This window comes from Porites lutea, chromosome 8 (assembly GCF_958299795.1).
Source record: "Porites lutea chromosome 8, jaPorLute2.1, whole genome shotgun sequence".
Lineage (NCBI taxonomy): Eukaryota > Metazoa > Cnidaria > Anthozoa > Scleractinia > Poritidae > Porites > Porites lutea.
Window position 1 is genome coordinate 2343644 of NC_133208.1, and position 17794 is coordinate 2361437.

The 17794-nt window shown below is 39.1% G+C and overlaps 1 protein-coding gene and 1 pseudogene across 1 annotated transcript; one reads left to right on the forward strand and one right to left on the reverse strand.

Annotated features, from left to right (window-relative positions):
- The window catches only part of LOC140945081 (zinc metalloproteinase nas-13-like), a 276809-nt pseudogene that overhangs the window by 22534 nt on the left and 236481 nt on the right, over window positions 1-17794 (reverse strand).
- LOC140945970 (uncharacterized) lies at window positions 219-6159 on the forward strand. The gene is made up of 3 exons (XM_073395035.1): window positions 219-3966; window positions 4755-4818; window positions 5210-6159. Exons 1-2 carry the CDS (start codon window positions 231-233, stop codon window positions 4811-4813), a joined length of 3795 nt encoding a protein of 1264 aa, XP_073251136.1. The 5' UTR covers window positions 219-230; the 3' UTR covers window positions 4814-4818; window positions 5210-6159.

The following is a 17794-nucleotide window of genomic DNA, read 5'->3' on the forward strand; positions in this document are numbered from 1 at the left end:
CTCTTCATGATACACACCAAACAGTTAGCAAAGTAGAAAAGACACAATTGGAGGCTATTAAATTGCAGCAAGAGGACCACAGAACCCTTCAAGATACACATCAGGCAGTTGGTAGTTTACAGGAGATGCAAAAAGAGGCAATGAAATTACAACAAGAGGACCACAGAACTCTTCAAGACACACAGCAAGTCATTCAAGGTGTTCAGAAGTCAGTACAGGATGCAAAAGAGATGTTAGAGGATTTTCGGAGAACCCAACAAGAATCGCGGCAACAGGTCACGTATGACGCTGTAAATGCTGAAGACAGAAGAGATAAAGTTGAAGAAGATGAAACTCTGCAACAATTGGCGAAAGTTAACACCGAAAAAATCATCCAATATCACTCTGGGAAATACCAGGAGGGAACGCGCTTGCACATATTTGAGAAGATCAAGTTGTGGATAGACGACCTTACATCTGAAAATCGTGTGATGGTAATCAGTGGAGATGCGGGAATGGGTAAATCAGTGATCGCTGCTGTCGTTTGCCAAATAATGCAACACTCTGGTCGGCTCTTAGGAAGTCACTTTTGTCAGCACAATAAGGAACGTTACAGAAACCCCAAGGTGATGCTGCAGTCGTTAGCTTGTCAGCTGTGTGATGTTTTACCAGAATACAAACGTGAACTTGTGAAGAAACTTTCTAGAAACTTGGGTGTGGACATGAACAGCCTAGAAGTCCAGGAATTGTTCGAATTTCTTTTCGAGGAGCCTTTATGCAGCGTAGGAGACCCTGGTAGAAGTTTGCTGTTAGTTATTGATGGCTTGGATGAAAGTGAATACAAAGGCCGCAATGAGCTGCTTGATGTCATTGCTAATCACTTTTGCACACTTCCTGCTTGGGTTCGGTTTTGTGTTACCGCTCGACCGGAAGTAAATATCGCAGGCCGTCTTAAAAAGTTTAATCCTGTTCAGCTCAAGCAAGATGACGAAGAAAACGTTAAAGACATCAAACTCTTTCTTGAGAGACAGCTAAGAAACGTTATTCAATCGAGCTTTGCACAAGTCGTTATCAGTGAACTGGCCCGAAAAGCTGCTGGACATATTTTATACGCCTATTTGATGGCCGATTTTATCAACAAAAACTTTTCAAGTTTCACCCCTGAGGATTTGGGAAGAACGTTACCTTCAGGTGTATCATCTGTTTATCAGAATTATTTTGAACGTTTGGAGAAAGAATTGAAAAGTATTGAGGAACTGACGATAAGTGCTGATCAGTTTTTGACTTTTCTTAGTGCTTTTGCAGCCGCAAAACAACCTCTTCCACTAGACTTTGTTTCTAAGATGTTGCGTTCGGACGCAAAGTCTCCAGCTTGTCACCGGAAAGTAAGAAAGGCTATCGAATGTATCTCAACCCTTCTACCTGTTCAAGATGGCTGCATTCACTTCTTTCACAAATCAGTTAAGGACTGGTTGACTGACAGAACTGCTTACGGGCAACACAGCTTTTCTGTGGATGAAAAACAAGGTCAACTTGCCCTTTCTGAGCTTTGTACTGGTGAATTAAATGATGTTAAAAGGAAAGGTGTTCACGGAGCAGAGTTCAGTGACCCTGCGAGGTACGCCCTACAGCATGGTGTTGATCATTTGCTCGAGTTGGAAGAGAGTACGAGAGCATCCAGCTTTAAAGAAATCGTCAAGAACTACGTAATCGACTTCGAGATTGTATTTGCAAAGTTGTGTGTAAACAACGCGACTAGCTCCGAAGACATTATTCGTGTTCAGAGACATGAACTTTTTAGAGCATTGAGTCGTAGGAGTAAAAGAACCCTTAGCACGATGTTGTTCCTCTTGAGAAAGTACCACGAAAGGCTGACGGCGATTCCTAGTACATTCTTTCAAGTGATGATGAAGGAGGGAGGAAAAGATTGTGCTAAGAAGGCAAAAGAGCTTTTACGTACCCAATATCATGACATACCGTTCATGAAGTTTGTTGATAAGCGAGCTGCGAAGGAGCAAATAAGTGGAATCCAAGCTGTGTTTCGCTGCACCTCTCAAGTGGCTTGCTTTGACATTTCACCTCAGCAGGAGTTCATGGTTTGCGAATGTAGAAATGGTATGATTCAGCTGTGGTCCCTACAAACGGGGAAGCTAATTTGGAAACGTCCGGTCACGGTCGAGAAACGTTACTTTGAAGACCATGGCGCGTTTAGAATGGTGCCGAACACATCTATATTGTCATGTTATCGCTCTGTTGTTTTTCACCCTACTAAGCTCATTGTTCTCCCTGGAGTCCTTAGCCATGCTTACTCAAGTGACGGAGACTTCCTACCACTGTTCCCTAGGAGCAACTGCAGATTTTCGGTTTGTTCAATTAATCGGGATACCATGATTACTGACTCCCTTGTCGATGCTCGATGCCTTATCATGTGGAATCTACAAAACGGTGACGAAATATCTCAAACTGTCAGAAATGAGGTAGTTTTGTCTTTTGCTTGGTCTTCAGATGGAAGACCACTAGCGATTTCCCATTCTTCTGGACTGATATGTTTGGTTGATGCATTAAATTGCTTTGAGACACTTGCAGAGGTCAACACTTTTGAACCATGTGGAATGATCAAGTTCACCCCTGATCTTAAATTTCTCTTTGGTTGGCTTTTGCCAGTAGAAAGTATGAGCAGCTTCCGAAAGGTTATTCGATTTCACGTCTTTAAGTTGCCTTGGGGTACCTTTTCCTTTTTTGATGTTGACGGAAACGTTGGCTCTGAACCTTGGGATTATCAATCCCCTAGCAAGGGTGCATTCTTGATGGGAGATCCTATTTCTAATTCCCAGGACGGTTCTATACCCCGACCGTCTGATGCCTTTGTGTTTGTCTTAAACAAGCAATGTTTAGTAAGGGCATATCCCGGCAGCAACAATATTGAAATATGCAGTCACGTTGCACTCAAAGTTATCAGACAATACAGTCTTAATTTTTTTCATATTGCCTTTGCTTTAGATGGGAAGACCATTTACGGTGTCACCGCAGACGGAGTGATACGTTTGGATGTGTCAAACCGAAAAATTAAAGAAAATAATCTTTTTCGAGCAACTAACCTCATGTTAGAGTTACCTTCCTTAGATGATGATTGTGTTGTTGAAGATAAGTTACCCTACCTGTCCTTAGTTGACGATTGTGTTGTTGAAGGTAGTGGAATTTGTCTTGTACCTGTGTCAAAAGGTGTCCTTTTGAAACGGCGTGATCCTTGGGCGGCTGTTCAGCTGTGGAATTTTAAATTGTCAAAAGAAGTCCGAAGTTGGTCCAGTTTACGCGAGGTTACTTATATATTCCCAGTTACAGACCAATGTGTAGCCTGTGTGGGAAGAGGATTTAATGTGAGCATCCTGGACACATCAAGTGGAAAAATAGTGAACACCATCTCACTTTGTCATGAAGAATACCAGTCAACATATCCAGTGTTGCGTAAAGAAGCCATAGAATGCAACAGTAAATATCAGCTGTTATCCACCGCTTTTGACTCAGTACAGCTGTCAGACGGCAAAAGTATACTATGGAAGAGAGCTTGGAAAAACTCTCTTTTACGCGGCAACATAGCTGGGATGTTTACTCCAACGGAAGAGTTTGTCCTTGTCTCGGCTGAAACCTCCCAGAGTAGGCAAGAAGTTCACGTACTTGACGCTTCTTCAGGAAACACTCTCCGCACACTATGCTCAGTCGATGATGTTTCCAACTGCGCGTTTGTAAGTAACGAGGAATGTGTAATTGACCGCCGAGATTTTTCAAGAGGTTACCATTTGCTGTTGTTTAATGTTAGAACTGGGGATTTGCTAAGCGTACTTGATGTTTATGCTACGGAAAGGCCTAAATATATGGCTGCTTTTCCGCAAAAGGGTTTGATCGCCATGGGCCTAAGGAACTCCAAACGCATGCACCCTTTTATTGAAGTAAAAGTGCCGCGAGACAAAGTCAGCCGGAAAGCAAAAGGTGAGCAATGCGTTTGTTTTTTAAAATTACTTACTTGCGTCGAGCAGACACGGTCACACCTAATGAGAAATGTTATGCGAATGTTAGCGCTTGTATTACCTCCGCGTATCCTTTGATGCAAACAGACCCGAGGGTGAGCTAGTTTTCTCTCTGTACGCAGATTTAACCCCCTACTCCTTAGGAGAGACCAATATTCGATTTGTCCTGATAGTAATTAAGGACTACTCAAGCAATTACATAAAGGTGGCGAGAAAAAGGCAAATGTTTAGCAAGTGAAGAAGGGCTTGATTGTTAAATAGTAGCAAAAGAAATTGTGCAGAAAAGAACATTGAGGAGACTATGCATACTGAAGCTGGGGTTTGACTAGTGTTAAAAGATATTTTACTCCATGAAGTCTAGAATAGAGTCTAACTGAGTCAGTCGATTAATTGGTCTGATTCAAAGAACCGAATTTTTAATGATAATTATTTGTATTTGGAACAACTGAAATGTAGCTAAAACTTTAGGCCGAAATTAATGGATACAAATGTTTATTATATGGGCTTCTAGATCCCAATGAATAAGTAGGCATGTTGTAATTGCATGGCTTGCGTACATTGCGGGTGGCTGTTGGTTTTTTAAGTTGGTTTTCCCCCATCATCTTTATGTAGTCCCGGTCAGTAGTTACTTTTTTTACACAGTAACTTTCTAATCCTTTCTAATACAAAGTGATTGTAGGTACAGATTATATCAGTACTTCAACAAACGTTTTTAACTCTAAACGTTCACTTCATTTTCATTTTTTACAGTTTCTGAGAGCTCAAGAACTACGGACGAGGACTGCGATGCTGTACGTAAACCGCTGTAGAAGTTGTGAGTGTGATGTTCTTTTATTTCCTTCCCCTTCAACTGTGATGCAGCGGAACCTCGATTTAACGAAGGGCGAAGGGGCTGGCAAAATCTGTTCGCTATATTGAGGTTCTTTTTCATGTATCTTACTATCGTTCGTTATACTGAGGAGTTCGATCGTTATATCGAGATTCCAGTGCCGTAAATTTTTTTAAGATGTAATGATTGCTTCCGAAACTCGTACTCCAAAGATGCTGCTTTTGGAACTAAAACTGTTTGAACTAAGAACCGTTGACAGCCTCTCACATTTATTGTAGATGTTTTTGATATTGATGATTGTGGTGATGTTTTTCATTACAATGCAGCGCATTTTTTGTTAACATTTTCTTTTTGATTACCTATCAATGTGGCACAGGTTTTTAAGATTCCACGAGGATGATGGATGTGTATCTGACATGTAATACGGGCAGTCTCAAAATAACACGAGGCCGTTTCAGCAAGACTTTGCGAAGAAAACCTTCAAACGCTGTCAACAGTATAAAACGTTTGTTAAAAGGGTCTCTATTAGGGAGTATCATTAAACGGGGACATAAAGCAAATAATAGCAAGTGAAACAGAAACTGACCTTCAGGATTGATGCTACGTATTGTATGCAGTAGCACTGACAAAGCTCCATTTGATGAGGTTTCTATAAGCATTAATGGGTGTTTGAAAATTTAAATAGAACACTGAAACAACCTAGAGAAAGTATGTATAGTATTGTAATCACAATAGATGATAAAGGAATATATTTTCAAAAATTTTCTCTTTGTGTGTAAGCAAGTAAAACAAAAAAGGTATTTGTATACTGGATTATGTACGTTTACTTAGTAATTTTGTGAAGAGTTTATTCTAAATTTTGTATTCGAAGAGTATTTTCCATCATTAAACAAGTTAATTAACAGCCTTCGTTTTTACGGTGAAGAAGTTTCTTTTAAGATTGTGTTTATTTAGTTTAGTATTTGTTAGTAAACAGAGAACCTGAACTTATGTACGGTATCGAAAGCGATAGTTTAATGCTTCTATTAGAAGAGTTCTCTATTAGACTAGGACTTGGTATTAACAGGTCAAGTAAGACAGAACACCAACAGAACCAGTTATTTTCAGTATCAGCTATAGTCCACTGTTTATATGTTAAGATTTCTCTGTTAGTTTAAGTAATAGTATTTGCAATGCAACACTACAGTGTACTAACCTAAGTAATGTTCACTGTTTATGAGCCGAGCGATAGCTTTAGTTTTACATTTAAAAACCTTTTATAGTTAAAAAAGTTTTTGCATTGTCATTAAATGATTATGAACAGGTAAAATAGAGAACCTTAAGAGATAGTAGGGCCATTTATACGAGAAAAAATAAGACGGGTCTTACATAAGACGCGTCTTAAATAAGACGCAAACTTTCCGTATAAACGGCACATTTCGTCTAAAATAAGGCGCGGCTTAGCTAAGACGCGTCTTATTAGATAAGACATGCTCGTATAAATGGTACAGTTCGCGTCTTATTTAAGACGCGTCTTATGTAAGACGCGTCTTATTTTTCCTCGTATAAATGGCCCTAATATCTATTATAATAACCATTTGTGTAAGGTTGATGATTGCAGAGTTTTTTGTAGGTATTTTTACATGAGTTAGTTTATCAAGGGAAAACGAAAAACCTAAGAACTTACAATCAGTATCATGGATCACAGCTAAAAGTTTATATTTGAAGAGTTTTTTTGTATACTGATGTCATTAAATGACTTATATCAGGCTACGTTAACACGGCGCTTGACGAATTTTCAACCGGTTGCAAGTTCCTGCGTTTAGGTGTTCCGTTCACCCGGAACCAACTTAGCCGTACGAAAATTTAGACGCCTAGCCGTTCAAGGTTTCGTGTGAACAGAGCGAAGATATTGAAGGGTTCCGTGTGAACAAAGTGTCCGGTCAAATTTTTCAGCCGGTCGAAAATTCGTCGGTGCCGTGCCGTGTGAACGTTAACGTCGGCTGAGAATTAGCAAGTAAAACAGAGAATCTTAGGAGATTTTATGACCTGTAGGTGTTTCTTGTAATTTTATATTTGAAGAGTTTTTTATATACTGGTGTCATCAAATGACTTACAATTAGCAAGTAAAACAGAGAACCTTAGGAGATCATTTTTATGACCTGTAGCTAGGTTTTTCTTTTAATTTTGTATTTGAAGAGTTTTCTTATATACTGGTGTCATTAAATGACTGTTACTCACCGTTATCCAATAAACTAACGGGTTTAGCATTCGACGAAAGGAAATTCAAACTTACTTCCGAAGAGGCCATATTTTGCATGACAACAGAAGAGCAGATTATCGCAGCGCAGTATATTAAACGTCCGTGTGTCTAATAACTTCTCAGATATCATGGGAAAAGGGCCTGGCGACAAGGCTGTTAGAAGAGATACAGCTCCTAAGATGTCGTTGATTGTCGACATTATGGAGCTTAAGCAACTACAACGACTACGACAACCACAACGACGACTTCAAAAAAAACAATAGGTTTAATTAATGATCAAAACAACAGCTCCGCACGTGCATCACGTTTTTTAGTACATTTCTTTGACGTCCACTGCACGACTACGACGTGAAACTTCCTAATTTGCCGTTTTATGGAGCATACGACGAGGAATTTTTTTTTTAGTTTGAAAGAACGTAAATTCATTTTTTTGGCGACGTTTTCACTGCCGTCGTCGTCATCCTTGTTTAAGGTCCCTATTGTCTCAATTTGTTCCGAAAATTGTTACATCGACAGCTATTGAAACCCCGAGCAGTCAATCGATAAAAATCGGTGAATCTGATTTGATTGATATCGATTGTATCGATCAATCGGTAAAAATCGATGACACATTCGTTTCGTTTATCGATTTATCTTGATTTTTACCGATTTCATCGATTTATATCGGAAGATATATCTGTTCATCCAAAAATGAAAACTGATTTCATGAAAGCAGTAAATTTGTTGACAATTGAGTTGCAATTGATAGTCGAAGGATCAAACAATTATCACTTTTTAAGAAAAACCTTTTTAAAAATTCTGAAAAATCTTATCTTTTCTTCAAAACCAGGTTTAAAATTTTCCTCTGGTTTGTAGGCGCCCAGTTTTTCACCATTTGGACCTGCCGCCCTTTCAAAATAACGTCGGTGTAGCAGTTCCGGGTGTAGTTACATCCTGGAGTAGCCAATAGACAAAAATCGAAATCAATAAAAATTGATTTTGATCAAGTGATTTTTATCGATTGATAACGGAAACAGTGAAAATCTATTTAATGGCAAACTGAAAAAACTTTTTCTTGTTGTTATATATTTTTTTTTTGGGGGGGGGGGGCGGAGGTGGGTGTTGGGGAGGGGATGACAACCATGCATTGTTTCTTAGTCGTGGTTTTTTGGTAGTCATTTTCAAGTGACGATAGCGTCAGATGAGGTACTATAACACTACTAAAATCCATTTCGTTTTTCCAATTCATATTTGATTTTGATCATCGCGAGGTTTCAGCAAGAAAGCCCTAATTTTCACAAGAAAGAAAAATCGTGAAGGATTCTGGTAGCGGTAGTAAAGGGGGGGGGGACACCCTTGTGTCACTTTGTCTCCCGACTCCCGCCCTTTAGCGAGAGAGACGAGACACTTCTATTACACGACTGACCCAGTCGACACACTTGTACATGTGTTATGCCATCTCAATCATGACCTATGACGTAAGCGACTTGGAAAGGTTTCCAGTTTGACCAGAAGTAACGCCTTTTTTTTTATCCCGAGTACGAATTTTCGTTTTTTGACTTTTCTCGCATATAAAACTTTTGCTTTAAGCCTCGGAGAACGTTAAATAGACGTTTTTGGGTTCGTTTCTTTGACTGGATGATAAACAACAACAAATAACGAAATCTTGCCTTTTCTGAATTTCTCTCCTGCTTCCCGCCGTCGTAGAGATCCCCCGCCCTTCATTCTCCCGGGCTCCTTCGAGGCCGTCTTAAGGATTCTCGGCTTGCACTGTCACGCAATGAAAAATAAAAATGCAAACCATTCAATACAGAAAGACTAGAATCTGGGAAATGAAAAAAGATAAATATACAAAAACCCTTGCCAAGAATCAGGTCTGTGAAATATTTCAAATGCGAGATATTGGGAAAAACGGTGTACCCAAATTTATAAAGCTTTGTATGGAAACGCCATGTTGGTGTCCCTTTCAGGAACACCAATATGGCCGCCGGATACCAACAGAAACATCTGTTTTCGAGTTTTCCTACTAATGCGTGAATTCTTCGCTTGAGGAACTCATAAAGATTACAGTAATATTTATTCTGACACAAGGAATGTTTAGATTGCAAAATCTCCCAAAATCGGTAATGTTTTTAACCAACATAAGAGCTTTCCCGGCCGCCAGCTTAATGCCGCGTCACGCAAAAGCCTGGAAATTCAAGCGTCCTCTCGCGCAAAACGAAGGACCCTTTCGAACCAAAAATTTGTTTATGTAAAGGTGTTTAGGTACTGTAATACCTCGTGAAAGTAGAACTCAGAAGAATCGATAGTTTCTTGCTTGGATTTTTGGTGACGTCACGTGCAACCCAAGAATAATCACCGAGCGCGTAGCGCGGACCGAGCGGCTAGATTTAATGCACCTTTTCATTGTTTTACAACCAGCAGGACATTATTGTGGTCACTAAAATGAAACGGTAGGCTATTTTTCGTAGTAATGACCACCTGTTCCACCTCAATGACCTGCTTTTCCTTTTTCTGAAAATCATACCCCACTCAAAACAACGGAAGGTGCATTCAAATGTCTTGAGGGGATCATCTACATACTCGGTGTCAAAACTATGAATCAGCTTACTAAATCCATTTTCTTGTGCCTATACGGCTGGCTAAACGGCATTTTTATACTTTTTACTGACTAGGTAAGTACACCAGTGATGTTTTTCTTTTTCGTAAAATAGCATAATAAAATAAATTGAAAACAATAACAACAATCATCTTATCTAATTCCAAAGTCATTGACCGCGATGGCAAAGTACTTGACAGGACCTTCAACAAAGGTGTGGCATTTGGGCGGTACACCTCTACCCAAACTTTCATCGAGTGCACCCCCCTCTCCCCACCCCGGGAGTTGACGAACCTCCCGTAAGTGACCTCCCAATCTGCGAAAACAATTGAGTGCTTGCTTACGGAAGGTGAATGCTTACGAGAATTGAACTATAGAGATTCTTTTCGAAGACGAGGTCCCGACACATCTACTTTTTGAAAGAGAAGTCATTGGATTGCAATGTTAAAGTTACGGTATAGCTCCTTGTGGTCGCTAAAGATCTTCGCAAAGTAGTACTTACAGCGAGCATGGAGATCGAGCTTAAGTGGGAAATCTATTTTAAAACCGTAACACCCAAAGTGGTCACGGTCGCTTTCGATCGATAGGTGGTTTTTTAACTGTGGGATCTGACCAAAAGACATGCAGTAGTCCAGGTGAATAAAAAAGGGCTATCCGTTCCTCTAAAATAGAAAAAACAACGTCACTTGGGGTAACCTCAGAGAGACACAGAAGAGAAGAGGACATGTCAAACGTCCATAACTCTGTGTCGTCATTTTTTAAAAGTACTACACCATCCCTTGTTGGAAAGATGGAAACAGAGCCAGGGAGTTCTATTGAGTTCAATTCCTCGCGGTTTGACATTCTCAAAGCAGTAACCAATGTTACCTTTCTACTTTAGTCTGAGGAAACTTTAACAAACTCTGAAGTAGTGGAATAAATAGTATCTTCTTTAAGAGAACAGACAATCGCTTTGACCTCTCTACCGTTTCACGAATCAACAAGCCCTTAAAATTTCGAAAAGACCCAAGTTCCCCTGGGGTGACCGAACAGATACAAATTTTATAGCACCACTTAAAATGCATTTCTACAGCTCTAAAAGTACTTTGGATAGCCTAAAAAGTGTTTTCAATGTATTAAAGAGGAAACTGTCGTTGGGTGCATTCTCCTGATATATGTGCTATTGGCTCCGGTTCCTGGTGTATGTATACGTTTTGCTACCTTTTACAGCTTTTAGTCAAACAATAAAGATAAAGCAAGGTTCTGAAGTGCTTTCTACTACTTTAAAAGCCCCAATTTTTACAGGGATCATTACTAAACTCTTCACATAATTCTTATGTCGATCTTACACTAACTTTAAGAAAAAGCTTCTTACACCCCGCTGTTAGCTCGTTAGCTTTATATTTAGTTTTGTGTGAGAGAGAGGGAGAGAAATGACTCCCATTGTATTGGGTTTTTAAGAGCGAATAAAGTTACTTTTGTTTTAACTTTTGGGAAAATACCGCAGAGCTAATTCGAAACATCCGAACTCTACTACACGGATTGTTCACCGAAATCACTACATAAAATAGAAATTAAATTAAAAGTACAGACAATCTGATTGATCACAAAAGAAAAACAAAGAGAGCTGTAAATTCTGTAAATGATTCCCACAAAAAAAACCGCCTCTAGTCTTACAAGTCCTTTGTCTCTTTTCATCGTACAGAACTGCTCAAAATGAACACCAAGAGAACTCAAGAATCCGTATCTGAAATGAGTTTATGGCAAGCTTGTAAGTGATCAAAATTGATGTGACCCCAGTACCCTGAGGAATGGTCAAACAAACGCAACTTGGCATTTTTACCAGCGTAATCTGTCACATTCCAGCTTTTCTCTTTCATAGCTTCATCACACTCCTTCGGTATCTTCTTACGAACCACTTCCCCACCAATAATAAGCTCAGCACGAAGGTGTGGATTAATGCAGCCTGCTCCAATCAGGAAGGTAAGCAACTTTCCAGTAATCTGAAAACTGGGTGACGTCATTGAGCCTTGAGGACCATCACCTTGCTGTCCCCCAAACGGTTCAGAGGGACTGGACCGATTCTCGAATGTACCAATCCACCAATCCCCTTTGTGGTTGCTCTCAAACTTATAATTCCTTCCTGATGGGTTATTCCCGTATGTTGGCTGATTATTGAATGCTGTACCATCCAAAGTCCAATTTGACAAATCATGGTCTTCGAAGTCAAATATTGTGTAACACTGTAGTTTGAGAACAAAAGATATTTAAGATCAGAGAGTGAGATGACTGTGACAGTGAGATAATCAATTTGTTCGTGTTAAAAGAGAAGCCATAGGAGACCGTTTTAATAGTGAAATTTTCATAAGCATAATTATTATAAAAGATCGAGAAGAATTAAATCAGAAGAGCAGCCAAACCAGTTTTTACCTCGTCAGAAAAATATCAGACTGATCAACATTTCTGCGAGCGATGAGACACTATGTTGCCAGAGGCAGTTGTTAAAGAGTTTTCCCTAACTCCCCAAAAAAACAAACCAGTCCTTTCTTATATGATGTTTTGTTTAAAAGTTTACGATTTACGTGATTTACGATCATAACTGTCAAAGCAGCCAATGCCTCAGACTATAGAAGATTCGTTGGTGTTCAGTGCACTGGTTTTTTTTTACAAAAGCTAAAGAAAAAAAATTCTCCATCTAGCGCACCAGTTATCGTTAACACTTTATTGCATGGCCGTTCTTTTTTTCTTTACCAGGAACTATTGGCAACCTCAAACCGGTAAACATCATCATACTTCAGGCTGTTTTTCTGATGGTGATCAGAAAATCAGTGATGTCTTTTACCCTCGCTTGCAACTGCTTTCAGTCTTGGCAAGTTTGCACTAACAGTGGTATACCTGTGGAGATGTATCCGTCTCCATAGTAACCAATATTGCAGGTGCATCTGAAAGATCCTTCAGTGTTCGTGCAAGCTGCGTTCTTTCCACATCTCAGTTCTTCTTGACATTCGTTGATATCTAGAATAGTGTTGTAATAGTGTGAATTAACCACTTACATCTCACTTGCGTTTATATTCTTTATAAAGCGGAAGACAGTGAATAAGCCGCCCTTTCTTTTAAGTCTTCTCTCAAATAGATCAATGGTATACTAGCATAATATTTCTGTTACAAGCTCCCCTTTTCGTCTTCTTGGCCAGAGAAATAATACCTCGCTTATAACTGAGCTTTCCACTTCCATCAGCATGCTGGATTTAAAATCCACTCTTCTACCTTTTCTTCTGGATACCGGCTCTTTAATTAATTTATTATTATTATTATTATTATTATTATTATTATTGTTGTTGTTCCTTGTAGTCTGTTAGAAACTGGCCCATTCCTTGGTCCTGAGTTGCTAGAGGGATATTTTACTGGATGGACAGAAATCTTCTTAGTATACGTGCCGTTCCTAAGAGGATGATCTTTTGCAGTTTATTGATGTTAGCTGGTTAGATCTTTTCTAAACTGTTTACAACAACTAAGGATCCAAATAAACACTGGGATACCTGTGCAGTTGTATCCATCTCCATAGAATCCAGTCTTGCAGTTGCATCTGTAAGATCCCTTTGTGTTTGTACACTCTGCGTTCTGGCTACACTCGTGACTGTTTTCATCACATTCGTTAATATCTAGGTGAAGATAGTTATTAGAAGACTCATTCAGTTACTTTGCAAAGAAAACGATGACTGGACAGTGGGACTGTCTCGTTTACACGACAGGTCGACAGTCCACCGAAAATTAACTCAACTTCAAATTATAACTCAGATCGATAATTTTAGGCTAAACGAAGGTGAAAGTAAAGAGAAACGTGCCGCAAATCCTGAATCCACTCCAAAGTAAATGGAAAAGTCTTTCATCAATGCACGAGCTCCTGAAAATGCTGCTTCCGTCTGGAAGGCCCTGCGCTTGATGCGCTTGATGCACTTGTGATGGTTTTGTCGACAATGGCAGGACTAATTCTACAGCGGATATACTTTTTTTCAAATTAATGTCTCACATGTGGTTTCTTCCTTTTAAGTGCGGTACAGCTTGCGTGGTTTCATAACTACTGCGTTCATTTAGTCCATTTTTCAGACCTACCCATTTGGCATATTGCACCTGTCCAGCCTCGACACAAGCAGTGATATCCTTTCTTGGTAAATCCTGATTGACAAGTCCCGTTATTTTTGCATGGAGAACTACCACAAGGATTCTGGGGAAAATATTATGGAAAAGAGATATTGCTTTATGCTTCTGAGCCTTTTCTAAACCTTTGCTAGAGGTGTCCGCCTTATCATGATTTAAGGAAAGTGAGTAAAGATTGGCAGTCCGAGCCCAACTCTAAACATTGGGTTTAGGGATTAGCCCGTCTTACATACATAAGGGGGCGTTGTTTTAAGGTGTTTAACAAGTTAAATTAAATTGTTAGTGTTCTTTAAGTAGCAAAAAACACTTTCTTTTGGAAGGCACTTGCAGTTTAAGAGGTAATTAAAAAAATTTTCGATCTTAAAATAATAATAAAGTGAAATTTCTCAAAAACGGCTACAGTTGAAACAAAATCGTCTAAGGAGAAAAACTTGCTTTTCAGAGAGTAATTGAGAATGGCTGGCGAAAGGAAGAGACCTAGTGTAGTTGTCAGATTTAGTCGGCAGGCGGGGGGGGGGGGGGGGGGGGGGGTCAGAAGAAAGATGGTTTGCGTTTACTCCATTGCGATAAGATCTGAATTTTCAATGACATCCAATATGACAACCAACATGGCTGCCATCATAAATGACGTACCTGGCCCTCAGCGCGTCAAATTCCATAATATTCACATCATCCCGTGCAGTTATCACAAACAGAAACTATCTCCTTAACTTTTGATCTTTGCAAAATATTGTAACACAGTCGAGCCCAAAGGGTGAGCTCCAGCCGTTTTCCTTTGGACGAGGCGTTGGGTTATGGTATTAATAGGCTCGGAGACTGGATAACGTTAGAATTTAATGATCTTACGTTTGTCCCACGGTAAAGGAAATTTGTTGCCTCCACAAAGTCTTCATCGTGTTCTCCGTGTGTAGAATTGTTCAATTCACAGCTGTATTTTCTATTTCCAACCATTTTGTTTTCAAAATTAACGCTGACACAATTGTGCTCGTAGTAACACCTCAACTCACACTCATCCAGATCGCGAACTATTAACGTTTTTATGTTGTGGTTCATCAGGCGCTTGTCGGCAAAGAAAAGAAAACTTGGGAACGCCAATTTGCGACAAGGACCTTAAGAAAAAAAATAGCAGAACTATATATTTCTAACACTTGTAATAGAGTCCATTTGGGTTTCCTATTCAAATTTAAATAAGGATTCCGTATATTGTTCAGCGGTTAGCATTCTCTCTTCAACGGTCACTTAAGATCACTTTTGAAAATGTATTTTGAATAGCATATGAAACGTCAAGTTTATAAAAAATTGCGAAAACTCACAATGTTTATCACCGCTGTTTGTGTTTTATTTTTGATCGAACTACGATGGCCCAAGAACAAAAGTCTCTAGTTAAGCTCCGCAGAATGTTAAAATTCTGACGCTGAAATGAAAAACTCCCACCTCAGCCTGTGTACAGACCCCCGCCCCCCTCCCGTCAGGAAAAATCGGTGAAGGGGGGTCTGTGATTCACCGTTGCTAATCGTGTATGGAGGCCACGTGATTTTTCCCGGAATGTGTGAAAAATAATTTGATTAGCTGTTACTCGTAGACAAGAGAGAATGATCTATCACTGCATCATGTAAATAAGGGATTTTGATTGGTTTTAGGGCCTGTCGTCAATACGTAGCAGGCAATCTGAAAATCATCACATTGACAACTACACTCATTTTTCCTGAGGGGAGGGGGGTATGTACACAGGCTACTCCCACTTCTCCACCTTAAACACTCACTACCCCACCCTCCCCCCATCCATCCCTCTCCACCTGTAACAGCCTATCGATGAAAATTCTGATTATTTTTGTTTATCATATTTTGCCTCTGTCAAGTACGAATCAAGCCTGTTTCTGATAACCTAAAGCTATATTATGTACACTTAGTATATAACTTTAACTTGAATGCCCATTACCATATTTATAAATCTTGGACCTTTATGATTTCTACCGCTAATATAAAAAATTTGACAGTGGCCAGCTCGAAAGCTGTCGCTTCTTTGGCCACTGTACACGTACCTTCCCCGCTCGTAACTTCGGCCTTCAGCCGAAGATGTGTCGGCCTTCCACCGCACGCAAAAAAACCTCTGGTACCCAGGGTCAATAAGTACTTATGTAATAATATATTTTCAAATAATTGTTAGCACTAAGTTACACCCTGTAAACAGAGTAAAAAATAAAGTTGAGGTTGATAATTCACACTACAGGCTTTTTACTGCAAGTAACTGCAGTGCACTGCAGTGAATGATTCTGAATTTTGGATGGTGGATTGCGGACTGTGAATTAATGTGGATACTATATCGCATCATTCCTGTTTTTAGTACAAAATGAAATGTAAAAGCCTTTTTGTTTCCGCTTTTCATCAAACCGGCTACTTAAAGTGGTAATTGAACTTCGCGTCGTGCAGTTTTGGTCTGAAATCATAATACTTGAAATCACGCGTATGATTCATTTTAGACCAAATTGCACTTCACTCAGTTCAATAACCATTATAAACCTCACAAATTGCCATCAGTTAAAGATTTGTTTTGTCTTTCTTCATAGTTAAGTAGTGAGGTAGATTTGTTTCTACAGTTTCGGAAACTAAGTAGGTTCTTGACCTTCTCCAAATACGTTGACTTTGTCCAGTAAAATTGACTTGGTAAAATAACCCAATCCAAAGAACTCTGATTTCGTAAAATGTTTCAAATGAAAGAAGGTACGTCTATATGAAACGTCTTACCGTCTATAATTAGTATAGGTAATAGCATGATTTGTAGTGATATTTGGCATAAATACCACGAGTGATATTTCGAAATTGTTGTACGTAATTTCACGAGCCGTTAGGCGAGTGAAATTTGAGTCAATTTTGAAATATCACTAGTGGTATTTATGCCAAATATCACGTACAAATTATGCTATTATTTGTTTATACTACTACCCGCAAAGGTTTTGTAATTTTCACACGTAGGTATTTCCAATTAAGCTGAAATACCACTGCTCTTAGCCAATCAAATTGAAGAAATTTCTCGCGTAGTAGTATAAATGCGATAACATCGGCGTAAATAATTCAGAAACAGTCAGCGTAAATAATTCAAACACAGTCTAAATCTGAATGCCATGAATCTAGGTAAATATTGCACTGTTGGAGGTCAACTTCCCTTCATTAAAAAATTCTCAGGACGTGACAGTCAAGACTAAACACTCTCCACCATGTAGTCGCATTTGTCTTGTTTCAAAATAAGTCCAGCTGAGTCTCCAGCTGGTGGTGATACTCAAAGTAAAACACAGGACCTTGGATATCTAGCTGTTAGCAGCTGCAGCTTCTAACCTTTTAAATGAAGTATTGGTAAGTCCCGTATAATACTTAATGTCAAGCGACTTTTAAGCACTCAGATATGTCAAAATGGTTTTTTAAAAAGCGTATAGTATAAAATAAATGGAAAAACAACTGACTTGGAAACAAAACATTACGTGAACTCTTTTCAGTAAGTAACAGACCGGTTACTTAAACGTTTAAGAATACTTTTCCTTAAGTTTCTCTCAAAGAGCTTGCATTTTAGTAACTTAGAGGGCTGAACTCACTACGAAAAAGAATATATCAAATCGAAAAAAACAAAAACATGGAACAAAGTTGAGAAATAATGGTTGTATTTAATTCGAGAACTGCAGCACGAGGGAATTTTATCAACTAAACCGCAATTCTGTTTAATGCGCAAAATATCCCTCCTCGATGTTAAATTGCTGCTTAATTTGGCTAACTGTTAGCGTTCCAAGAACATTAGAAAAAAAAAGGTTCTTAAACATACCTTCATTACAAGAATGACTTCTTACAAACGTGGCCATGCTTTTATACAAGATTATGATGCAAGAAATCATGTAGTAGAACTTCATATTCCGTGTCAATTACTTCGGTCTACTTAACTTCAAAGGCTCTCACTCAGTGTATTTGTTACTTGAGTAAAAGTAATCTGTTCTGTCACTGTTAACAAGAAAGATGTG

Bases quoted from the DNA above. Each gene is read 5' to 3' on its own strand.
- LOC140945970 (XM_073395035.1), top strand. From the start codon at position 231: ATGTTAGAGGATTTTCGGAGAACCCAACAAGAATCGCGGCAACAGGTC. The intron at 3,967-4,754 runs GTGAGCAATGCG...CATTTTTTACAG, and splicing joins AGTCAGCCGGAAAGCAAAAG to TTTCTGAGAGCTCAAGAACT.